This window comes from Scyliorhinus torazame, chromosome 18 (assembly GCF_047496885.1).
Source record: "Scyliorhinus torazame isolate Kashiwa2021f chromosome 18, sScyTor2.1, whole genome shotgun sequence".
NCBI lineage: Eukaryota > Metazoa > Chordata > Chondrichthyes > Carcharhiniformes > Scyliorhinidae > Scyliorhinus > Scyliorhinus torazame.
Genome location: NC_092724.1, coordinates 158970300 through 158996959, shown reverse-complemented (window position 1 = coordinate 158996959; position 26660 = coordinate 158970300). Strand labels below are relative to the sequence as shown.

Here is a 26660-nt window from a genome sequence, read left to right as displayed (position 1 = left end):
GAGCAGGGAGAAGGGTTTAGGTACATGCAGGTTTGGGATTTTGCCAGGAAGGAGATACAGAGCTTCCCAGAGGAACCGGCCTCCACATTGCTGGAGGAGGTGTTGACGTCAAGGGGACTGGAGAAGGGGGCAGTGTCAGCGGTGTATTCTGGAAGAGGATAAGGCACCACTGGAAGGGATCAAAGCAAAGTGGGAGGAAGAGTTGGGAGAGGTTATAGAGGAGGGGGTCTGGTGTGAGGTGCTCTGGAGAGTGAATGCCTCCACCTCATGTGCGAGGTTGGGGCTGATACAGCTGAAGGTGGTATATAGAGCGCACCTCACGAGGGCGAGAATGAGCCAAATTTTTTAAGGAGTAGAGGATGTGTTTGAGCGTTGCGGGGGGCGGGGGGGCAAATCACGTTCATATGTTTTGGTCCTGTCCAAAGCTAGGGGAGTACTGGAAGGAGGTGTTTAGGGTAATTTCCAAGGTGACGCATGTGAAACTGGACCAGGGTCCCCAGGAGACCATATTCGGGGTGTCGGACCAGCCAGGGTTGGAAACGGGAGCGGAGGCAGATATCATAGCCTTCGCCTCGTTGATTGCCCAAAGGCGGATCCTGCTGGGATGGAGAGCAGCCTCTCCACCCAGTGCCCTGGCGTGGCGACCTGTTGGAATACTTGACCCTTGAGAAGGTTAAGTTCGAACTGAGGGGAAGCTCGGAGGGGTTCTACAAGTCATGGGCACTATTTATCATGCACTTTCAAGAACTGGATAACATCGAACATTAGTTGGGGGGGGGGGGGGGGAGGGGGGGGGGCTGTGTGTAGGTTAAGGGTGACTATGGGTAATCCCTGATTCCTTTTTGTCATTTGTTTATGTAAACATGTGGGCCGAGGTTTGGGGGTTGGTGGGCGGATGGGATCGTTGTTATTATGGGGATTGACATATCTTGCTGATTATTGTTTATTGTTGATGGGTGTAAATGTGGGAGAAAATGTGAAAAAGGAGGAGAATTAAACAAAAAGTCACCTCTTACTCTTCTAAACTCCAACGGATACAAGCCGACCCTATCCAGCCTTTCCTCTTATGAGAACCCACCCATTCCAGGTATTAGTCGAGTGAACCTTCTCTGAACTGCTTCCAATGCATTTACACCATTCCTTAAATGAGGAGAAAAATACTGCACATAGCACTCCAATGTGGTCTCACCAAAGCCCCAAATAACTTGAAGCTAACCTCTCTATTTTTGTCTTCAATTCTCTTTGCAATAAAGAGTAACATTCTTATTACATGCTGCACCTGCATACTGACCTTTTGCGATTCATGCTCTGCAATCTCTCACCATTTAGGTAATATACTTTTTTATTCTTCCTGCCAAAATGGACAATTTCACATTTTCCCACGTTATACTCCATTTGCCAGGTTTGGTCCACTCACTTAACCTACCTACATCCTTTGCAGCCTCCTTATGTCCTCTTCATTAATTTAAATTGTACCTTTTTTTTTCTTTGTTGAATTACTTGTTCGTATATTCCAGCCGTACCAGGTTCATGGTCATCTATACATGGAGCCTTACCAAGCGCATTGCTAATTGTATATGGCAGTCTTACCAGGTGCCTGGACACTTATCCATGTGGTCTGTCCTAGTTATAAATGAGGCCATTTCTCTATTGCTTAAAATATAATTTTGGATTTGAAGAAAGATTAAAAATGGCCTACACCAGAAGCAAAAAACAAGATGAGCAGAGTGGCTGAAAGATCTTTTCTCGGTCTTACATAACAATAAAGTTAAATGAAGTGTGAAAAATATGGCTTGAAGGTGAATTTATTCACAACTGAGGATAAGACCTGTTTAGTCATGGAATTAAAACTAATACTGGAGGAGCAAGGGTTCTAAACAACTCCGTTCAAAATAACTCCTGAAAATCTGACTAAGGAGGAAAAGGGAAATTTTAAAAATACGACAGCTGAGCTTGTAGTTTCCTGCCTATTGTACTACATCCAAAGCACGGTATCGCGGTATTATATTAAACTATGGCTAATTTCATGCAATATCAACAAATTCTACTTGCGACATGTGATGTTTTGTAACTAATAACAGTTGTATCTTGCAAGCTACTGAAGTTTGATCTTTAAATGAGCAGAACCATGACTTTTTCTTTCTTGTAGGAAATTCAGAAACATGACTAACCACATCAAAAAGTGGAGGATAGCTCTTCAGTTTGAATAGGCTTCAAGGTTACAGAGTAGAATATGAAAGAATCCAGTAATCCGTGGACAACAGTCATGTGTAGAACAAGAACCAAATCTCAAGACCCTTGGATGTTTTGCCAAAAGAAAACTTGTCATTTTCAGCTAGTTGTAAAGCTCCAGCTATCTGTTTTGCATTGCACTCAAGCTTGGGGCAGCTGCCACCAAGGCGCAATGGGGAAAGACCACTGTGTAAGGTCTTACCAGCAAATGTGCACCGAGGGGCGGGTAACAGTGTAAACCCCCTTCGGTCTGGGTCATTAACACTCCAATGTATAAAAGAAACATGACAATGTAAATGTTTAAGAAGGAATTGTAACGTAAAGAGCGATATGTGTGTAATGTTATCAAAATTGAATGGAAGAAAGTCTAGGGAATATGTAACTGATGAAAATGTACAGTCAAGACAATTCAAAATGTTCTGTAATGTTTATGAATCTATGAATAAAGTATATTTTTGGGGGAAAAAACTGGCCCCCACTAACCAGACGGGGACCAGACGGAACGGCACTCGTTGAGGTCTCCCAGGGGATCAGAGGCCCCCAGCTGCATGCCCTTTAGTGCCCTGGCACTGCTGGTGCCACCTGGATACCATGACTCTGCCAGCCTGGCACCGCCACCTGGGGGCCAGCTTGGCACTGCCAAGGTGCCAAGCTGGCATTTTTTGCATGCGCACGATCGGTTCGGGGTTGCCCGGTGTGGGTGTTGGGCGGGTGGGGCTGGGGATCCTCTCATATTGCGTTCGGGCTGAGGGAAAGGGATTGTTTTGGGGCCTCGGAGATTTGGACACCATTTGAAAATGGCGTCCTGATCTCTCACTACCATGGAAAGTTTCTGCAAGCCGGGCGTTCCCCGTTCAGGTCCTTATTCAACACAAATCTAGCAATGTGTTTCTCGGCATTTTGAGTGCCAGGAAATCCACGGCTAAACGTGCTCGCTCGGGAACTTGGTTCTCTTTTAGGAGAATTGCGTTCTGTGTACCTAGTCTGTCCAATTGTATGGGTTGATTGGGAAGAGCCGGCATGGATTTCTGAAGGGGAAATCATGTTTAACAAACTTGATGAGGTGTACATTGGCTTTCAAATGGCACTCAATAAAGTGGCAACATAACAGACTCGTGAGAAAAGGGGCTGGTTTAGCACAGGGCTAAAGAGCTGGCTTTTAAAGCAGACCAAGGCAGGCCAGCAGCACGGTTCAATTCCCGTACCAGCCTCACCGAGCAGGCGCCGGAATGTGGCGACTAGGGGCTTTTCACAGTAACTTCATTTGAAGCCTACTTGTGACAATAAGCGATTTTCATTTCATTTCATCTCATGGAATAAAAGGGATAGTAGCAATGTGGAGACAAAACTGGCTGAATAATTGGAAGCAGAGTGTCATGGTCAATGGCTATTTTTCAGGTTGGAGGAAGGTTTGTAGGGGTCTCCAAAGATCAGTATTGGGAGCCTTGCTTTTCCGTATATATATTAATGATCTAGATCTTGGTGAGCAGGGGACAATTTCAAAGTTCTTGACACTTCCAAATATGTTTTTTAATTGTATTGAATTAACCAATTTCAGCTTTAAATTGAACAGGAAAAAGATCAGTTGTAAAACATGTGAGTGGTTAATGGAGCTAACAGCATCTTTTTCTGAAATAAAAACAGAAACCTACATTAGAAGGGCTGCAGTGATTAAAGGCGCAACTTATCACCTTCTGGAGAGCAATTACGATGGGCAATTGCGATGCCCGCAATCCTCACATCCCATGACGGAGGTGGCACAGTGGTTTGCACTGATGCCTCACAACGCCAGGGACCCAGGTTCAATAACGACCTTGGGTGACTGTCTGTGTAGAGTTTGCACATTCTCCCTATGTCTCCGTGGATTTCCTCCCACAGTTCAAAGATGTGCAGGTTAAGTGGATTGACCATGCTATATTGCCCCTTAGTGTCTAGGGCTGTGCAGGTTAGGTTACGGGTATAGGGCTGGTTGGGCGGGGGAGTGGGTCAAAGTTGGGTGCTCTATCAGAGGGTCACTGCAGACTCGGTAGGCCAAATGGCTTCCTTCTGCATTGTAGGGATTCTGTGACTTTTTAAAAACTGGGTGCTGCACCAAATATCATGCCAAAAAAAATTGATTAGAGATGTCCACAACAAACCAAGTGGAATTGTCATCTGTTTTAATAGACATCTTTGATATCAATTGAAGCCAAAATCATAAACTGACTGACTTCCTTCCTGCCTCAGTCTCAACGATTAAACTTCTTCATACTGTGAAGCAACCAGTTAAATCACCAAGACAACTTCTAATCAGTATAAGCTGAGTTGTCCTCTCATTGCACCATTGCATATTTCTTATTGATGCTCATTACTAAGCCTCCAACAGATTGCTCCATGATCTTCAACAACTTTAAACCCTTAAGGAGAAATTAAGAACATTTCAAAAAAAATGTGAGAGCTGATATAAATGTTCTAAATTTCAGCAATTTGACTCACCCTGAACATTATCACCTGCCTGTCATCAAGCATAAATTACAATCTACCAAAACAACAACCCCAACCACCACAAGCATCTTCCTTTGTGTCAGGTACGACTCCAACCAGCGGAGAGTTTTCCCCCTGATTCCCATTTACTCCAGTTTAGCTGGGGCTCCTTGATGCCATCCTCAATCAAATATTGCCTTGATGTCAAGGGCATTCACTCTCACCTCACCTCTGGCATTCAGCTCTGTTGTTTATGCTTAAACCAAAGCTGTAATGAAGTCAGGAGCTCTGTGGCTCTGGTGGAACCTAAACTGAGCGTCCGTGAGCAGGTGATTGCTGAGAAAGTGGCGCTTCATAGCACTACTTCATCACTTTGCTATGAAAAGCCCAAAATATTATTTGTGTTCTTATTGAAGTGATACCTCAAAGCAAATGAAATTATAAAACGGAACTTCCCAATTTACCTTTTGAACATCAGCATCATGCTTTTGCTGCAGTTTGAGCTTCTCCTCATGGAATTTGGCTTCCAGCATCTTTGTCTTCATCTCTATCTTTTGATTAAAAACAATTAAACAAAGGGGTGTTACTCAATATGCTTCCTACCCTAAATTAATGAGAATATCTAATGCAAGCCATGGAATTTGTTAAACATATCATAATTTTCAATGCAAAATGTACTCGCCAAGAATTATACTCTAGATGTTAAAATTACTTTACTATTTAATTTTAACCACATTTGATTTGTTGAATCATTTATTGAATTTTTTTCAGAAAATAAAAGAAACTGTACTTCCTGATGCAGGAAATAGATACTTTTCATTGCCATTTAAGCCATAAACAATTTCACAATTTGTGATGTTCTTTCAACTTGCTTGTCAGTTATCACCATGAAATGTACTTTTCTTCAGCTGTACAAGGAGAGCTGAGTAGCCTCAACTTCACAGACGATGACCAAAAAAAACTTCAGAAGTTGGAATTGTACCGGTGGTGGAGCAGTAAGAATAGTCAGCGGAATTCTCCATCGACGGGATCCTCCAGTCCGCTGGCAGAGCATCCACGCCCACGGATTTCCCAGCAGCGTTGGGTGGCCACAATGGGAAACCCCTTTGGCCTGCGAAGGGAATGGAGAATCCTGCTGCTAGCTGGGGTGCGCTGCAAGGGAAAACGCAGCTGGCGCACCCCGGAGAATCCCGCACAGTATTTTTTAAGCTTTACAAACATCATTAACCTGCTTGCTACTAGTGCAATGCTGTCCACAGCACAACATGGGGGCAGCACGGTAGCACAGTGGTTAGCACTGTTGATTCACAACGCCAGGGACCATTGGTTCGATTTGCGCCTTGGGTCACTGTCTGTGTGGAGTCTGTACGTTCTCCCCGTGTCTGCGTGGGTTTCCTCTGGGCGCTCCGGTTTCCGTCCACAAGTTCCGAAGGACATGCTGTTAGGTAAATTGAACATTCTGAATTCTCCCTCAGTGTACCCGAAAAGGCACCGGAATGTGGCGACTAGGGGCTTTTGTTATGGGCCATGGTTTAAAGAACCCCAAAGTATATCATGGAGTTCACCTGACTCACACTTTTTAATAGATTGTGGTATGGGGAGCACAGGGCCCACTCTACAAGTGTGGTACAGCAGGAATGAAAAAGTATTTTTTAAAGCAAAACAATGTTTATTCTATGAACTCCAGTTAACCTTTTTAAAACATACAGTGAACATCTTAGCAACCATTAATTCAAATACAACCTCCAAAGAATACAACACAAAGTAATCCTTACTTTCCTTTTAACATCCATAAGACTTTAAAAAAAAAACTTTTAACAGAAGCACATCAGGTTTAAATTCACTACTGAGAACAATTATAACTCTGATTTCACCAAATGATCAAGAGAGAGGGCGAGATTCTCCAATCCCGTGGCAGAGTGTCCACGCCGTCGTAAACGCGTTCTACGACGGCGTGAACGGGCCGCTCTCAGGATTAATTCTGGCCACTACAGGGGGCCAGAACGACGCTGGAGCACATGCGCAGTGTGGCGCCAACACACGCATGCGCAGTGACCTCCTTCAACGTGCCGGCCCCAACGCAACATGGCACAGGACTACAGGGGCCAGCGCGTAGGAAAGGAGGCCCCAGCCACAGAGGGCGGCCCGCCGATCGGTGGGCCCCAATCGCGGGCCAGGCCACATCAGAGGCCCCCCCTCCCCAGGCCGCCAGCCGACCCTTCAATGCCGAGGTCCCGCTGGCCCAGAGCAGGTTAGAACGGTGCCGGCGGGACTCTGTCTTTTCTTACGGCCGCTTGGCCCATCCGGGCCAGAGAATCGGTGGGCCGGCCGCATAGAACGGCATGCGACCGGCGCCACGCCAACCACGCCGGCGGCCAATGGCGTTGGGGCGGTGTGGCCCGTACGTGGGGATTCTACGGCCCGGTCCAGGGCTGGGAGAATCCCGCCCATAGTCTTTATGTGGCTGAGAGAAGAACATTACACATTCTGTGGCTGACTGCAGCTCCAATCCTGAAATGAACCCAAAAATAAAACACAGACACACCCAAGATTTTCTCAAAGTGTAACTAAAAGGTGACCGACATCCCAGCTCCACCCACACTCTGACATCGCTGCAGTAATAAACACCCATTTCTTAAAGGTACACCCACTACAGTTATTCTATAAAAAACACCCATTTCTTAAAGGTACTCTCACATGACACTTTTCACAGTAACTTCAGTGCAGTGTTAATGTAAGCCTACTTGTGACAATAAAGGTTATTATTATTACTGAGTCCCTGAGTGGCAGGACTTGAGTAACCATTCACCATTCCTCACCTGTGGGCACCCAGTTTTAGTAACATCAGGAAATGCCAAATGGAGATCAGGCAAACAGCAACAAAGATCACACTTCAGTAGACTGTTAAAGCTTTGGGTAAGGTGCAGAGACGAATTGTCAGAGTGACAGAAAACTTCAGTATTGTGACGAAACTTGAGAAGTTGGAATTGTTCTCATTATAACAGAGAAGGTTAAGCAGAGTAAGATAGAGCAGATAGGAATAACCTGTTTCCACTGACAGAAGGGTTAGTACTGAAAGATCACGGGCTGGATTCTCTGTCGGCGTGATCCTCCACTTTGCCGGCAGCGCACCCACACCCGTGGATTTCCCGACTGTGTAGGTGTGCTCACAGTGGAAAACCCCATTGGTATCTGGCGGGATAGAGGATCCTGCTGTCGGCGGGGGCGCGCCACACCAGAAAACGGGTGCGGCGGGATGGAGAATATCGCCCCACTGCTTTAAAGGTACAGTTATTGGGAAAAGAGTTATTTTGATCCAGAATACACTTTTTGAAAGATTGTGGATATTCAACAGAAACTTTGAAAAGAGAATTAAATATATACTTGAAAAGAAAAAATAAATTGCAGGGCTATGGGAATACAGCAGGGTGGGAGTATTTAGGAAACTCTTTCAAAGAGCCAACAAAGGCACAACAGTCCTCCTGTTCTGTAAGATTGCACAATTCTATGGCAAATTCTATAACTAAATCCACATTACCCAGAGTAGACGTTACACAAAACCAAAATAACAAAAACCCTAACAACAGTACACACCTCATCCACAAGAGAAACAAAAAATAAACAAAAGCAAACCGCCCCCCATCCCCCAGAAATTGACAGTGACTAATTCCTTAAAGTAGGTAATAAATAGCTGTCATTTCTGGTCGAACCCCTCAACCGACCCCCTATTGGTGCACTTGACTTTCTCCAGCTACAAGAATTCCATACCGAGGCACTGGGCAATGTAGGAGACATCCACCCCAGCAGAACTCACCTCTTGGCAATCAACGAGCCAAGGCAAGGACATCTGCCTTCATTCCTGACTGCAACCCGGCGAGTCCCGGCACCCAGAAAATGGCCACCAGAGGACAAGGCTCCAGATCAATATTCAGAATCGCTGACAGGGTGCTAAAGAAGGAGACCCAGCAGCTTACCAGTTTGGGAGAAGACCAGAACATGTGTGTGTGGTTGGCCCGTTTCCCAAAACACTGCTCGCACCGGTCATCGACCTCCAGGAAGAAGCCACTAAGCTTTGGTCAGGTGTGCACTGTGCATTACCTTTAGATGGATCAGACCAAGCCAGGCACATGGAAGACACCTGGATTCTCCATCCCGCCGCGCCAGATTTTATCCATAGTGGGGATGAAGTCCGTAACATAAAGTAGCAAATCATCAGCATGTAGGGACGCGCTATGCTCCACCCCTCCCATCGTTATCCCCTTCCAACTACTCAAAGCCCTCAAAGCATTAGTTAGTTCAACTGCAAACACAAATAGGAGGGGGAGCATTGGACACCCCTGTCTTGTCCCCCTGTTCAATTGTCCCCCCAAACTCAAGGCACTGATACAAATGCTAGCTGAGGGGGCCCTATACAATAACCATACCCACAAGATCAATTTTGGCCCTAGGCTGAACCTCTCCACAACTTAAAAATGGTACCTCCACTCCACCCTATCAAGTGCCTTCTCGGCATCGAAAAACACAATCACTTCCGGCTTGGGCCCAAAGGACAGGAAGAGAACAACACTCAACGGCCTCCGAATATTGGCTGACAATTGCCTTAACAAAGTCAGTCTGATCCTCCACAATCACTCAGGAAGAAAGGGCTCCGGCCTTACCGCCAACACATCAGCCAGTATCTTGGCATCCACATATAGCAACAAAACAGGTCGTTTTGGCCTACACTCCGTGTCACCCTTATCCTTATTCAACAGAAGGGAAATAGAAGCCTGCAAAAGTGTAGCAGGTAGGGATCCCCGGGACAAAGGATCATTAAACATATTTACCAGCAACAGGTCCAACTGATCTGCAAACTTCTTGTAGAATTCTATAGGAAAACCATCAGGCCCAGGAGATTTACCTGTTTCCATGTGTCCGATACCTATCAAAATCTCCTCAGGACCTAATGGGGCCTCCAACTCTTCCCGCCTCTCATCCCCCACCACCGGAAACTCCAACCCATCCAAAAGGTTGACATGTTCAACCCACCCCCAATTGAGGGCTCTGACCTATAAAGGTTCTTGTATAAAGCCTCAAAAGCAGCTGGATTGGAAACCAAACTACCAGGCAAGTCCCTAACCGGAACAATCTCCCAGGAGGCCACCTGCACCCTCAGTTGATGAGCTAACAGACGGCTGGTCTTTTCCCCATACTCAAAGACCCCCTCAAACGCTGCAACTGGCTTACCGCCTTTCCTGTAGACAGCAGATCGAACTGCATCTGCAGCTTCTTCCTGCTCGCCAGGAACTCCAGGGTAGGGTCACATGAATACTTGCTGTCCACCTCCAAGATACCATCCACCAACCTCTGCCGTTCCACCCTTACCTCCCTATCCATATGCACTTTATAATGATTTTTTTCTCAAATAACCACTTTCTTTTTTTAACAAACAATTTTATTGAGGTATTTTTGGCTTTGCAACAGTAACAATAAACATTAGTGTGCAAATATCAATTACAAATACATAGTGCAAATAACAGTTCCTCTCTCGCAAATAGACCCACCAATTCTTCCCCCCTACTCTACACTATTCTAACCCCGCCCCCCGCTGACGATTAGTTTCCCACGAAGAAGTCGATGAATGGTTGCCATCTACGTGCGAACCCCGATAGTGATACTCGTAAGGCGAATTTGATTTTTTTTACAAGCCGAGAAAACTTGCCGTGTCCGACAGCCATACTTCGGTCTTTGGGGGCTTTGAGTCCCTCCAGGCCAACAGTATTCGTCGCCGGGCTACCAGGGAATCAAAGGCCACAACGTCGGCCTCTATCCCCTCCTGGACTCCCGGGTCCTCCAACACCCCAAAAATCGCCACCTCTGGACTCATTGCCACCCTTGTTTTCAGTACCCGGGACATGACGTCCGCAAATCCCTGCCAGTACCCACTGAGTTTTGGGCACGCCCAGAATATGTGGACATGGTTCGCTGGTCCTCCCGCACATCAAGCACACTTGTCCTCCAGCCCAAGGAATTTACTCATCCGGGCCTCCGTCATGTGGGCCCGGTGAACTACCTTGAACTGAATCAGGCCGAGCCTGGCACATGTTGCGGTTGCATTTACCCTCCTCAGAGCGTCTGCCCATACGGCTCTCTCCAATTCCCCACCCAAGCTCCTCCTCCCACTTGGGTTTCAGTTCCTCGGTCCCTGTGTCCTCCGCTCCCATAAGCTCCTTATAAATATCCGAGACTCTCCCCTCCCCTACCTCTCCCCTGGAAACTACCCTGTCCTGGATTTCCCTTGGTGGAAGGCGTGGAAAGGACGGGACCTGTCTACGTACGAAATCCCGCACCTGCATGTACCAAAAGTCATTTCCCCTTGCCAGCCCGAATTTCTCCTCCAGCGCCCTCATGCTCGCGAAGTTCCCTTCCAGGAACAAGTCGCCCATCCTTCCCACACCCGCCCTCTGCCACGCTCAAAACCCACCGTCCACCTTCTCCGGGAAAAATCGGTGGTTGTCGCATATTGGGGACCAGACCGACGCTCCCACTTCCCCCGCATGCTTCCTCCATTGGCCCCAAATCGCAGAGCCGCCACCACTATAGGGCTGGTGGAGAACCTGGCCAGCGGGAGCAGCAGAGGAGCCTGACCAGGGCTGCCAAGTTGGTGCCCCTGCATGAAGAATCCTCCACCCGCTCCCAAACCGACCCCGTACCCACCATCCATTTCCTTATCATGGCTATGTTAGCCGCCCAGTAATAGTTGCTGAGGTTCGGCAACGCCAGTCCTCCCTCGCTACGGTTCCGCTCCAGCATCCCCCTCTTTACCCGCAGGGACTTCCCCGCCCAAACAAATCCCAGGATGATTTTATTAATCCTTTTAAAGAAGGACCGCGGAATGAAAATAGGGAGACACTGAAAAATAAACAGGAATCTCGGGAGGATCGTCATCTTCACCGTCTGTACTCTCCCCGCTAGTGACAGCGTATCCCATCTCCGAAACTCACTCCTCATTTGCTCCACCAGCTTAGACAAGTTCAACTTATGCATCCTGCCCCAGTCCAGCGCCACTCGTATCCTTAAATTCCTAAAACTTTCCCCAACCAGCCTAAACGGTAGCTCCCTCAGCCTATTCTCCTGACCCCTCGCCTGCACCACAAACATCTCGCTCATTGCCATGTTCAACTTGTACCCCGAAAACCGGCCAATTTCTCCCAGGGTTTCCATAATCCTGTCCATCCCTGCCACTGGATCCGACACGTACAAAAGCAGGTCATCCGCGTAGAGCGAGACCTTGTGGTCTATCCCCCACCCTGACCATTCCCTTCCACCCCCTTGCCGCTCTCAGAGCAATTGCCAGCGGTTCTATGGCAAACGCAAACAGCAATGAAGAGAGGGGGCATCCCTGTCTTGTCCCACAGTATAGTCGAACATACTCAGATGTCGTCCTGTTAGTCCTTACACTAGCCTCCGGGGCCTGATATAGCAGTCTAACCCAGTCCACAAAGCCTTCCCCAAACCCAAACCGTCCCAGCACCTCCCATAAATAGTCCCACTCCACCCGGTGAAAAGCTTTTTCGGCATCCATTGTCACCACTACCTCCAGCTCGCTGCCCTCCGGGGGCATCATAATCACATTACGTGGCCTTCTTAGGTTGGCTACCAGCTGCCTGCCCTTTACAAACTGGAGGCTGGTTTAGCACAGGGCCAAATCGCTGGCTTTTAAAGCAGACTAGCCCGTACCAGCCTCCCCGAATAGGTGCCGGAATGTGGCGACTAGGGGCTTTTCACAGTGACTTCATTGAAGCCTACTTGTGACAATAAGCGATTTTCATTTCGTTTCATTTCACAAACCCCGTTTGGTCCTCCACAATCACGTCCAGTACACAGTCTTCGATTCTGGACGCCAGAATCTTGGCCAGTAGTTTAGCGTCAACATTAATCAAGGAGATTGGCCTATAGGACCCACAGGCTTCCGGATCTTTACCGGTTTTAATATCAGCGAGATGGTGGCTTGCGACATCGTCGGGGGTAACACCCCATTGTCCCTCACCTCATTAAACACCCTAACCAGCACCGGCCCCACTATCCCCGAGAACTTTTTGTAGAACTCCACTGGATGCCCGTCCGGCCCCGGGGCTTTACCCGACTGCATGGCCTTCAGGCCCCCCATTACTTCTTCAGCCCTAATCGGGGGCCCCGGCCCCTCCACCATCCCCCTGCCCACCTTTGGGTAGGTCAGCCGATCTAAGAAGCGCCTTATACCCTCCAGCCCCGTGGGGGGTTCCGAGGTATATAGCTTGCTGTAAAAGTCCCTGAATACCCTGTTCAATCCTGCCGGGTCTCCAACCCGGTTCCCGGCCCCGTCCACTACCTTCCCTATTTCCCTGGACGTCTCCCTCTTCCTAAGTTGCTGTGCAAGCATTGGATTGGATTGGATTTGTTTATTGTCACGTGTACCGAGGTACAGTGAAAAGTATTTTTCTGCGAGCAGCTCAACAGATCATTAAATACATGGGAAGAAAAGGGAAGAAAAGAAAATACATAATAGGGCAACACAACATATACAATGTAACTACATAAGCACTGTCATCGGGTGAAGCATACAGGGTGTAGTGTTAATGAGGTCAGTCCATAAGAGGGTCATTTAGGAGTCTGGTGACAGTGGGGAAGAAGCTGTTTTTGAGTCTGTTCGTGTGTATTCTCAGACTTCTGTATCTCCTGCCCGATGGAAGAAGTTGGAAGAGTGAGTAAGCCGGGTGGGAGGGATCTTTGATTATGCTGCCCGCTTTCCCCAGGCAGCGGGAGGTGTAGATGGAGTCAATGGATAGGAGGCAGGTTCGTGTGATGGACTGGGCGGTGTTCACGATGCTCTGAAGTTTCTTGTGGTCCTGGGCCGAGCAGTTGCCATACCAGGCTGTGATGCAGCCCGATAGGATGCTTTCTATGGTGCATCTGTAAAAGTTGGTAAGAGTTAATGTGGACATGCCGAATTTCCTTAGTTTCCTGAGGAAGTATAGGCGTTGTTGTGCTTTCTTGGTAGTAGCGTCGACGTGGGTGGACCAGGACAGATTTTTGGAGATGTGCACCCCTAGGAATTTGAAACTGCTAACCATCTCCACCTCGGCCCCGTTGATGCTGACAGGGGTGTGTGTGTACAGGACTTTGCTTCCTAAAGTCAATGACCAGCTTTTTAGTTTTGATTGCATTGAGGGAGAGATTGTTGTCGCTACACCACTCCACTAGGTTCTCTATCATCCGCCTGTATTCTGACTCGTCGTTATTCGAGATCCGGCCCACTATGGTCGTATCGTCAGCAAACTTGTAGATGGAATTGGGACCAAGTTTTACCACGCAGTCGTGTGTGTACAGGGAGTAGAGTAGGGGGCCAAGTACGCAGGCTTGCGGGGCCCCGGTGTTGAGGACTATTGTGGAGGAGGTGTTGTTCATTCTTACTGTTTGTGGTCTGTTGGTCAGAAAATCGAGGATCCAGTTGCAGAGTGGGGAGCCAAGTCCGAGGTTTTGGAGCTTTGATATGAGCTTGGCTGGGATTATGGTGTTGAAGGCGGAGCTGTCGTCAATAAATAGGAGTCTGATGTAGGTGTCCTTGTTTTCGAGATGCTCCAGGGATGAGTGTAGGGCCAGGGAAATGGCGTCTAATGTGGACCGGTTGCAGCGGTATGCGAATTGCAGTGGATCAAGGCGTTCTGGGAGTATGGACGTGATGCGCTTCATGATCAACCTCTCGAAGCACTTCATTACGACTGAAGTCAGGGCCACTGGACGGTAGTCATTGAGGCACGTTGCCTGGTTCTTCTTTGGTACCGGTATGATGGTGGTCTTCTTGAAGCAGGTGGGGACCTCGGAGTGTAGTAGGGACAGGTTAAAGATGTCCGCGAATACCTCTGCCAGCTGGTCCGCGCAGACTCTGAGTGCACGACCAGGGATCCCGTCCGGGCCTGTCGCCTTCCGAGGGTTCACTTTCAGAAAGGCCAATCTGACTTTGGGAGCTGTGATGGTGGGTACGGGTGAATTATGGGCTGCTGGGGCACTCGCCAGCGGATTGTTGGTTACCTGCTCGAACCAAGCATAGAATGCATTGAGTTCATCGGGGAGGGGTGCGCTGCTGCCAGAGATACTGTTCGACTTTGCTTTGTAGCCCTTTATGTTGTTTAGTCCTTGCCACAACCGCCGAGAGTCTGTCTGTGACTCTAGCTTGGTTTGATATTCTCTCTTGGCATCTCGGATGGCTTTGCGGAGGTCGTACCTGGATTTCTTGTATCGGTCAGGATCGTCTGTCTTGAACGCCACAGATCTGTCCTTCAGTAGGGAGTCAATCTCGCGATTGAGCTATGGTTTCCGGTTGGGGAACGTACGTACTGCTTTCTTTGGCACGCAGTTGTCCACACATTTGCTGATGAAGTCTGTGACAGTGGTGGCATACTCATTTAAGTTGGTCGCTGAGTTCTTAAATATGGACCAGTCCACTGTCTCTAAGCAGTCACATAAGAGCTCTTCTGTCTCCTCAGACCAGCACTGCACAACCTTCTTAGCTGGATTCTCCCACTTGAGTTTCTGCTTGTATGCTGGGAGAAGGAGCACCGTCTTATGGTCTGATTTCCCAAAGTGCGGTCGGGGGATGGAACGGTAGGCGCCCTTGATTTTTGAGTAGCAGTATTCAAGAGTGTTGTCGCCCCTGGTTGGACAGGAGATATGCTGGTGGAATTTTGAGGTTGGCCTTGTTGAAGTCTCCGGCCACGATGAATAAGGCCTCCAGGTGTTCTGGTTCGTAGTTGTTTATAACTGTGTATAGTTCGTCCAGCGTCTTCCTCACTTCTGCCTGGGGTGGGATGTAGACCGCTGTGATAATGGCTGAAGTGAACTCACGTGGAAGATAATATGGGCGGCACTTCACGGTCAGATATTCTGCTGGCTTTCTCCCCATACTCATACACAGCACCCCTTGCCTTTCTGAGCTGCTCTACGGCCTTCCCAGTGGATAGCACCCCCCAGCTCCGCCTGCAGTCTCCGTTATTCCCTAAGTAGCTCTGCCCTCGGGGACTCCGCATATTCCCTGTCCATCAGTATCATCTCCTGAACCAGTCTGTCCATCTCCGCCCTGTCCGTTCTGTCTCTATGGGCTCGGATTGCGATCAGTTCCCCTCTCACCACCGCCTTCAGTGCCTTCCAGAGCACTGCTGCTGAGACTTCCCCTGTATCGTTGACCTGCAGGTAGTTCTGCATGCATTTCCCCACTCTCTCACACACACCATCATGTGCCAACAATCCCACCTCTAACCTCCATTGTGGGCGCTGGTAACTTTCTTTACAGACCTGGTCGACCCAATGTGGAGCATGGTCCGAAATAGTGATCGCCAAGTATTCTGTATCTCTCACCCCCTCCAAAAAGTCCCTACTCATAATAAAGAAGTCAATACGAGAATAAACCTTGTGAACATGTGAATAGAACGAGAACTCCTTCCCCGTCGGCCGACTGATTCTCCAGGGGTCTACCCCCCCCCCCCCATTTGTTCCATGAACCCCCTCAGTTCCCTTGCCATTGCCGGGACCCTCCCGTTCTGGAGCACGACCGATCCAGGTCGGGATCAAGGACTGTATTAAAGTCCCCACCCATAATCAGCTTGTGCGAATCTAAGTCGGGGATTTTCCCCAGCAGCCTTTTGATGAAATCTACATCATCCCAGTTTGGAGGGTAAACATTCACTAGGACCACCCTCACCCCCTCAAGCTTACCCCGGACCATGAGAAATCTACCACCCCCATCCACAACTGTGCTGTCCGCCTCAAATTGAGCCCGTTTATTAATCATGATCGCCTTAGCTTCAAGCACCGAATGGAAGACCTGGCTAACCCAGCCCTTCCGTAATCTAATCTGGTCCGCCACTCTCAAATGTGACTCCTGCAGCAACATTACATCCGCCTTCAGAGCCCGTAAGTGCGGGAATACACGTGCCCTCTTGACCGGCCAGTTTAACCCTCGAACATTCAAGGTGATCAGCCTGGTTGGAGGGAGGGCACCCTGCCCCTGCCCCTGCACCCACCCCCCCCACGCCGATCAGCCATCCCCCTTCTTGGGCCCACCCCCTGCCCACGTGACGCGCCCCCCCCCCCCCCCTGGTCCGCCTCTTGACAGCTCCCACCCCCGACCTCTTCCCTGTTACCTGGTTCAGTTCCCCTCCTCCCCAGCAACAACCCCCTTCCATATACTGGCTGCATAGACCCCCCCCCCCCCACCTCGCTCCCGTTGACTAGCTCAAAGCAGCTAGCCTGGTGACTCTCAACTCCGGCGCCACCATGTCTCCCACCTATTGTTCCCCCCCCGCTCCCCTCCCCCCGCCCATCAACACCACTTCCCCAGAACAGCCCTATTCGAGCAATCGATGCACAGGACACTGTTGTTCCATAAGCAGCTCTTCGTGTTCTTGGCCCACTGTAGGACCCGCTCCTTGTCCACGAACCTATGGTACCTGACCACCATCGCCCAGTGCCCCCTCCCCCCCTCGTGGCTGCCTCGCCTGCACTCTGTGTGCCCTGTCCAGCTCCAACGGACGCGGGAAGAAATCATCCCCACCAGCTTCTGCAGCATATCTGTCACATATGCCGTGGCATCCACTCCCTCGGCCCCCTCCGGGAGCCCAATGATTCTCAGATTCTGCCGGCGAGACCTATTTTCCAGGTCCTCCAGCCTGCCCATCAGCCTTGATTGTTGCTTCTTCAACTTTCTAATTTCCACGTCCGCTAACGTTTGGAAATCCGCCTGCTCCTCCACTGTCTTCTCCAATGGCTGGACCTTCTTATCCTGGGCATCCAGCCTTTGGTCCAGTCGTTCCACCGCTTTCTGAAGCGGTTCCAAATTATCCCACTTCAGTGCTGCAAAGCTCTCCTTCATGACCTTCAGCATGTTGTCCAGTGCTGTCTGGACCGTCCGTTCCATGGTCCGTTCGTCAGCCATCTTTCCTCCCATTTGAACTTCCACACCACCTTTGTTCAGCCCCTTCTTCGCCTGTTCTTGCTCCCTTCTACTCCTTAAGTCCATACAACTCTGTATGGATCCAGATCTACAGTGCTGTTGTTTTCCCCTCCAGTGCTCAAAAGTTCGAAAAAGTCGGGGGAAAAGGTCTAAAAGTCTGACCGGAGCGAGAGCCACCAAATGCGTGACTTAGTCCCTCATAGCTGCCACCAGAAGTCCCAAATAACCACTTTTAAGGCTTCCCAAAGTGTGGAGGGTGAGACAGACTCATTCCAATTAAATTCTGCACATTCATCAATGGCCTTAGATATGTTCCCACAGAACCCCATATCCGGCAATAGCCCCTACATCTCACCTGCACGGTGGTGCTGAGCAGGGCCCGATTCCAAAACCAAATCTTGCAGATGCAGAGCATGATACAAGATTGTAAGAACATAAGAACTAGGAGCAGGAGTAGGCCATCTGGCCCCTCGAGCCTGCTCCACCATTCAATGAGATCATGGCTGATCTTTTGTGGACTCAGCTCCACTTTCCAGCCCGAACACCATAACCCGTAATCCCTTTATTCTTCATAAAACTATCTATCTTTATCTTAAAAACATTTAATGAAGGAGCCTCTACTGCTTCACTGGGCAAGGAATTCCATAGATTCATAACCCTTTGGGTGAAGAAGTTCCTCCTAAACTCAGCCCTAATTCTACATCCCCTTATTTTGAGGCTATGCCCCCTCGTTCTGCTTTCACCCGCCAGTGGAAACAACCTGCCCGCATCTATCCTGTCTATTCCCTTCATAATTTTATATGTTTCTATAAGATCCCCCTTCATCCTTCTAAATTCCAACGAGTACAGTCCCAGTCTACTCAACCTCTCCTCGTAATCCAACCCCTTCAGCTCTGGGATTAACCTAGTGCATCTCCTCTGCACACCCTCTGCCTCTGATATTCTGCCCTCCTCACCCAAGGGAGAAGAAGAGACCTACCCACCAGCCAAAGTCGATCCTGGAATAAACCTTGTGGACTGGATAAAACAACGAGAATTCCTTACTCCCTGGGTGCATAAACCAACACAGATGGGCGGGCCATCTGTTCCATAAACCCTGCAGCGTCTTCGCCACCCCCAAAGGAGCCAATGACTTTGGCATAGAATGATCGAACTTCGAATCAAATACACAATTTAAATTACCCCCCAAAATCAGTTAGTGTGTATTCAAATCAGGAATGGAAGCCAGCAGCTTCCTAATAAATGCTATATCATCCCAATTCGAGGCACATACACCAACCAATTCTACCAACGTACCTGCCAAAGACCCGGTGACCATCACATACCTGCTGTACGTGGCCGCCACAATCAAGACCGTCGACAAAAGCGGTTTATTGATTAAAATTGCTGTCCCCCCCCCCCCACCCCCGGGCCCTGCCGTTGAAACCCAAGTGAAAGATATGGTTCACTTCAGGCCCATTCCTTCTCCTGGAAGCTATGGAATCTTATTATAACTGCTCGTGGTGGCTACCGAGATTTCTGCTGGAGGGTTCGATGGGCTCTCTCCAACACTGGAGGGGACGCCAGTCCATCCTTCCCCATCATCTTACCAAACATCTGCGAGCAGTACGCAGTAGGATTCGGGCCCTCCACCCGTTCCGGCGACCTCACAACTCTGAGGTTTTGTATCCCCAACCGATTCTCCAGCTCGTCCACCTTCGCCCTCAGTTTCTTATTCTTCTCTGCCACCACCGAGATCTCAGCTTCCAGCGAGGCAATTTGGTCACTGTGCCTCGACAGAGCCGTATCCACCCCTTTTAACACCTCACCATGCTCCTTCACAGCTTCAAAAGATCTTTCCAACTTTTCCCGCACAGGACCCAGCGCCAGAGGGTTTCAAACATCACTCTCCATTGCCTCTTGAAATGCTTGTTAAATTCCTTAGCCAGTATCCCAGTTAGTAAATCAGTAGTGATCGGGGCGGCCGCAATCACTGGAGCCGCCGCCGCCATCTTCCCTGTTGAGGCTCGACGTGAAACCGCTGAGTCAGTCGAATATCCGCCCGCAGACTTCTTAATTCCAGCTTTTTTTACATTCTTCAACAATAGGCTCCTTCTACTTGCATTTGGGCAGAATTTGTCCACCAAAGAATCCCGGAAACCAGGCAAAAAGGGCCATAAAAACAAGTACCCTGGTGGGAGCTACCTGGTGCATGACCACCTCCTCCTACATACCACAACCGCGAAGTCCCATTCAAAGGAGTTCGCAGATATCTCACCCTCTAAATTATCGTCCTTCATGTTCAAAGATACATTTGCATATATAAAGATACATCTTTAACGGTTTGATTTTCTAGCCTGTTGTACATTACATCAACTGGTAGCAATTTCTGATGGTTAATTTTTTTTTGTTTTGTTCAACAGTTCTTTGGTTATGCTGGTCTTGCACGTATTTACTGAGAAAAATTATAATCCAGCTGATCTGTTTAATTTCCTACTTTATAAACACAACTCTATGCATATGGGCTCCTCGTTATCTGATGCCTTAGGCTCCATCTGCTTTGAACTACTGATCAGTGCTGTTAGCTTAGCTACTCTTATCAGATCACCTGTGGGCCAAAGATGACATCTCAATAGATGAATGCGCTTCAGTTTTCTAATGGCCGAATTGTTTACGCCAGTGTGAGTATGAAGAACAGAAAGGTAATATTCAGGCGCAACTGATAAAAGTATTGAATTTATCTGCTTACTAGTTACTCTTTACCTTACATCAGAGCAAGGTACACATCTAATAACACTGGCAAGAAACACACAAGGATTCAAATAAAGTGGTTCACAGCTCCAAAATCACATCTAATTATTTACATCTTCCTTTCCTCTCTCCTTGGATATAAGTATATATATATATAGATTTTTCACAGGTGACCAATGATGATGTGAGTCTGTTCCCAGGTTGTTCAGACTATACTGTAGTGTGTTCCAGTCCACCCTGACTATGTCCTTTCTCACTTCCCACATTTTTCAACAAAATGTACTATTGGTATTATTCATGAGCATTGCTGGAAAAGTCAGAAATTATCATCCATCCCTAATTGTACTTGAGAACAAGATGATCAGCTGCCTGCTTGAACTGCTGCAGTCTAAAGGTTTTGATACAACTGAGTAATTTGCTAAGCCATTTCAGAGGCTATTAAGAGTCAAACAATTGCTGTGGGTCTGGAGTCATAGATAGGTATGATCAGGTAGGGAAGGCAGATTTCTGAAGGACTCAAGTGAAAATCTAGTAGTTTCAGGGTCATCATTACTAATGCCAGCTTTTTATTCCAGATTTATTTCATTTAAATTGTACACCTGCCATGGTGGGATTTGAACTCGTGTCTCTGGATCATTAGTGCAGGTCTCTGGATTACTAGTCCAGTAACTTAACTACAATGCTATCATATCCCTTAACATGTGCTTGCCAGCTGGGATTAACAAGTTTATAAAGCTTCCCTTTGAACATGTCTATGCCATTCACTTCAACTACTCCAGGTGGTAGTGAGTCCCACATTCTTATCTCACTCTGGGTAAAGAGTTTCGGCAAAATTCCCTATGGATTTACTCGCAACAACTTTATTTATTAACCCTAGATCATACCTGCAAGTGGAAACATCTTCCCTATATCTACGCTAAAAAACCCTTTCATAACTTTAAAGGGCTCAATCAGGTTACTCTTGTTCAAGCTTTCCTGATGAATAAAATGCCAGAATAAAATTCTGGCATCATTCTAGTATATTTTTTGGACTTTCTCTCATGTGTCTATATCTTTTTTACAATCCAGGTTGAGAAACCTTTATCCGTAAATCCCAAAAAACCACTTTTTTTAAAGCTCATCTACCGTTAGCGTGGAAAGTGTCCGACCTGAACCAATGCAAACCTCGCCAACCACACCGAACCTTTAGAGCGGGAAGTCTAGTTGTTTGTCCGCACTGTTTACCTTCCGATTTGTATCTGCATTGTTTACCTTGCGAACTCTCTCCTACAAGCAGAATTGCTGATGGCACTATCATAGATTATCATAGAATTTACAGTGCAGAAGGAGGCCATTTGGCCCATCGAGTCTGCACCAGCTCTTGGAAAGAGCACCAAGGTCAACACCTCCACCCTATCCCCATAACCCAGTAACCCCACCCAACACTAAGGGCAATTTTGGACACTAAGGGCAATTTATCATGGCCAATCCACCTAACCTGCACATCTTTGGACTGTGGGAGGAAACCGGAGCACCCGGAGGAAACCCACGCACACACGGGAGGATGTGCAGACTCCGCACAAACAGTGACCCAAGCCGGAATCGAACCTGGGACCCTGGAGCTGTGAAGCAATTGTGCTATCCACAATGCTACCGTGCTGCCCACTATGAGTGGGAACTTATTCCAGATGTCCTGTATTTATTATTCAGTGATACATCTTGCTTTTTAGCCATTTTATTTAAACTATAGCTTTGACCATTGCAATGTAAGCAGGCTTAGGTCAACATGCAGTATCCAAAAACCAAAATTATCTGAAATCCAAAGCGTAATAGGCCCAAAGGCTTTCAGATAAAGGATACTCGACCTACACAAAGACCAAAATTATCCATATAATTCCCAGCGTGATCAAATTTACACACTCGTTTAATCGAGAAGCCTCCATTTACATCATTCAAATATATCCTTTTAAGGCACCAAGTCAAATTTAACTCAATCTATGCAAGTCAATGCACAGAAGGTCAAAGAAGTCCCAATGGAAGTACAGGGGCTGGATTCTCCACCCTGCCGCGCCACATTTCTGTTTTACCCGGCCGCACCCCCCCCCCCCCAACTGTGGCGGCACTGGGCTTACTCCGCAGCCGCCACGCCGAGTTCCCGAAAATAAGTAGGACACGCGACCAATGCCATCAGGAACTCGGCCCATTGGGGACGGAGCATTGGGGCCGTCCTGACGGCGTGCGGCGTACGTTTTGGAGTGGGCGGAGGATCTGAAAGCGGCGCCAACCCCCAAATTCGGCGGCAACATGGATTCTCGGGCCGATCGCCGAATGCGGTTTCGGCGTCGGAGACCGGAGAATCCCACCCACAATGTTTTCGCCTCAACTTCTTCCTGTGGTAACAAATTCCACAGGCTCACCACTCTCTGGGTTAATAAATTTCTCCTCATCTCTGTCCTAAATGGTCTATCCCATATCCTCAGGCTGTGACCCCTGGTTCTGGACACCCACCATCAGGAACATCCTTCTTGCATCTACCCTGTCTAGTCCTGTTAGAATTTTACAAGTTTCTACGAGATCCCTCCTCTTTCTTCTGAACTCCAGCAAGTACAATCCTAACCGACTCAATCTCTCTTCACACCTCAGTTCCACGCTCCCAGGAATCAGTCTGGTAAACCTTTGCTGTGCTCCCTCTATAGCAAGAACATCTTTCCTTAGATAAGGAGACCAAAATTTCCAATATCTCCAATTTCCTTTATAAGCTATGAAATGGTCACGTTTCTCGTTTTACTGTGTGCCAGGCAGGAATAAACAATTGTTGCAGTTCCACCATATGTTCCTTGAATGTTTGCCATTGCCTATCGACTGTCATACCTTTAAGTAACGTTCCCCAACGGAGGTGGAGGACAAATGTGAGCAAGGAAAGCCCGGTCAACCACACCCACGTGTTCTGGTCTTGTCCCAGGCCTTTTGGATACTGGATGACCTTCTTTGAGGGCGTGTCCAAGGTTGTAGGGGGTGAGGGTGGAGCCGTGCCCACTAATGGTGTCTTCGGGATACCAGAAAAACCAGAACTCTTCATGGGGAGAGAGGCATTTGCCCTAGCCTTTACCTCCCTGATCGCTCACCGGAGACTCCTCAGCTGGCTATCAGCTGCACCACCCAAGGCCGCAGACTAGCTGTCTGATCTGGCAGAGTTTCTCATACTGGATAAAATAAAATACAGCATTCGGGGATCAAAGGAAGGCTTTCACTATGCTTTGAGGCTATTCACGGCCTGTTCCAAGACCTGTTTGTGACCAGCAACCAATAAGCAAATGGTTAGGGGTGGGGAAGACACCAAGGGAAACACAGGGCAAGCAGGAAAGGGGAACCAGAAATGACGAAGGGTGAGAGCACAGGCAGAAGCGATCACAATGGTGGGACCAAACACGCCTGGCATCACATTTTAGTACCAGGAGACAACGGGGCAACCCGGGGGGCTACTTGGCAGTGTCCTCTGATCACCGGGTGCTCACAAGCAAGGACCCCATATATTTATACATGGCCTCTATCTCAGGAGGACACCACTAGTTATCAGCCCCACAAGATATCGTGGGTCTCCCTCTGGTATCTGTTTTGTATTTTCTCACTTCTGTTTTTCCTTCCTTTTCTGTGTTTTTTTTCTTTCTTTTCCCCAATATTACACTTTGTAACATCCCTTTTCCATGTTGATATTGTATACTTTATGTGTTACAAATGAAATTCTACTGAATAAAATATATTTTTTAAAAAGTAACGTTCCCCAATCAATCACAGCCAACTCAAACCTCATATTATCATAGTTTCCGTTAAGATTCAGGAACCTAGTCTCAGAATTAACTACTTTTCTCTCCATCTTGATTAAAAATACTATCATATTATGGTCACTCATCCCCAAGGGGTCTTGCACAACCAGATTGCCAATGGTTCCATTCTCATTACACAGTACCCACTCTAGGATGGCCTGTTCTCTTGTTGGTTCTTCAACATATTGGTCAAGGAAACCATCCCACATACACTCCAGGAATTCCTCCTCTATGGTATTGTGGCTAATTTGATTTGCCCAATCTATATGCAGATTAAAATCACCCATAATTACAGATGTTCCTTTAACGCATGTGTCTCTAATTTCCTGTTTAATGCCATTCCCAACATCGCCTTTGCAGTTTGGGGGTCTATATATGACGCCCATGAACATTTTCTCCCCTTGGTATTTCTCAGCACTAACCATACAAATTCCACATTATCGAAGCTAATATCCTTCCACACTATTGCATTAATTCCCTCTTTAACCAGCACTGCAACTCCACCACCTTTTCCTTTTAGTCTGTCTTTCCTATATACTGTATATCCCTGGACATCCTGTTCCCATCCCTGGTTACCCTGCAGCCATGTTTCCGTAATCCCGATTATATAATACCCGTTTATATCTGATGTTATATGCTGAAGTCAAAAAAATGAGGTTGGAAGAAAAGTGCAGAGCAACATGCTAAGAATGTGAAACAACTCTTCAGTGTCAAAACATGCAGCTCCAGTGTGGCATGGTGGGGCAGTGGTTAGCACTGCTGCCTCTGGCACCGAGGACCTGGATTTAATCCCAGCTCCACGTCACTGTCCGTGTGAAACTTGCACGTTGTCTGCGTGGCTCTCACCCCCACAAACCTAAAAGATGTGCTTGGTAGGTATATTGGCCATGCTGAATTGCCCCTTAATTGGGAAAAAAAAGAATTAGGTATTCTAAATTTTTTAAAAACAGAGCTCTGATCACTAATTGTTCAAGCTGTTAAAAATCTTGCACAAGTACATTTACTGACAACAAACCTTACTTCCTGTTTTAATTAATTTTTAGTAACTCTAATATGTCACCATTTTATATAAAACTCATGAACCAAATTTCAGATACCATGGACAGGATTCTCTCACCCTGGGGCTAGGCCGGAGAATTGTCGCGACCGGCGTGAATCGCGCACGCCTCCCGGCGGCGGGATGCTATTCTCCGGAGAGCGAAGAATCAGCGCCATTGGTGCCAGTCGGGGGCCACTCTAGGGGGCCCCCCCGGCGATTCACCGCCCGGGATGGGACGAGCGGCCGTACAAAAAAACCCGAGGCCCGCCGGCGCCGTTCTAACCTGGTCTTACCTGGCGGGACCTCGGCGTGGATGGATCCGGGGGTGGTCTGGTGGGAGGGAGGGGGGGTCCGACCCGGGGGTCCGACCCCGGGGGGGTCTCCGCTGTGGCCTGGCCTGCAATCGAGGCCCACCAATCGGCGGGCCGGCCTCTCGGGCTGGAGGCCTCCTTTGTTCCGCGCCGGCCCCTGTAGCCCTATGCCATGTTGCGTCGGGGCTGGCGCGGGGAAGGGAGACACTGCGCATGCACAGATCTGCGGCGCCCATCTGACGCCGGGACCGGCAGCTGGACGGCGTAGGTCACTCCAGTGCCGTGCGGTAGGGGTCAGAATTTCTGCTCTTGAGGCCTTGTTGACGCCGGCGGGAAACGCGACGACGTTTACGACGGCATCAACACTTAGCCTCTGGACCAGAGAATCCCGCCCCACATTTCTGTCAGTAACTTAAGTTTTTTTAATTCATTTATGGGATGTGGGCATCACTGGTTAGGCCAGCGTTTATTGCCCATCACTAGTTGCCCTTCAGAAGGTGGTGGTGAGTTGCCTTCTTGAACCGCTGCAGTCCCTGAGGTGTAGGAACACCCACAGTGCTGTTAGGCAGGGAGTTCCAGGATTTTTCCTCAGCGACAGTGAAGGAACAGCGATATATTTCCAAGTCAGGGTGGTGAGTGACTTAGAGGAGAATTTTCAGTTGGTGGGGTTCCCAGATATCTGCTGCTCTTGTCCTTCTAGATGATAGCAGTCGTGGGTTTGAAAGATGCTGATTAAGGAATCCTGGCGAGTTACTGCAGTGCATCTTGTAGATGGCACACACGACTGTCACTGTTTGTTGGTGGTGGAGGAATTGAAGGTTTGCGGAAGGGCTTTGTCCTGGGTCGTGTTGAGCTTCTTGAGTGTTATTGGAGCTGCACTCATCCAGGCAAGTGGAGAGTATTCCATTACATTCCTGACTTGGGCCTTGTAGATGGTGGACAGGCTTTGGGGGCAGGTCAGGAGGTGAGTTACTCGCCATAGGATTCCTAGCCTTTGGCCTTCAGAAGGTGGTGGTGTAGCCCGGATAGCCATACTTTTATTCCAGTTCAGTTTCTGATCAATGGTTAACCCCCAGGATGTTGATTGTGGGGTACTCAGCGATGGTAATGCCATT

The 26660-nt window shown here is 48.2% G+C and overlaps 1 protein-coding gene across 10 annotated transcripts in view; it reads right to left on the bottom strand.

The window, feature by feature from the left end:
* The window catches only part of cep112 (centrosomal protein 112), an 804780-nt gene that overhangs the window by 547620 nt on the left and 230500 nt on the right, over window positions 1–26660 (bottom strand). For all 10 annotated transcript variants that reach the window (XR_011936273.1, XM_072483741.1, XM_072483748.1 and 7 more), the window contains one exon: window positions 5160–5246. Coding sequence is in view for 9 of the 10 variants with exons in the window: in XM_072483741.1 (XP_072339842.1) it covers window positions 5160–5246 (87 nt within the window). In the remaining variant the exon portion in view is untranslated. The remainder of the gene's footprint in view (window positions 1–5159; window positions 5247–26660) is intronic.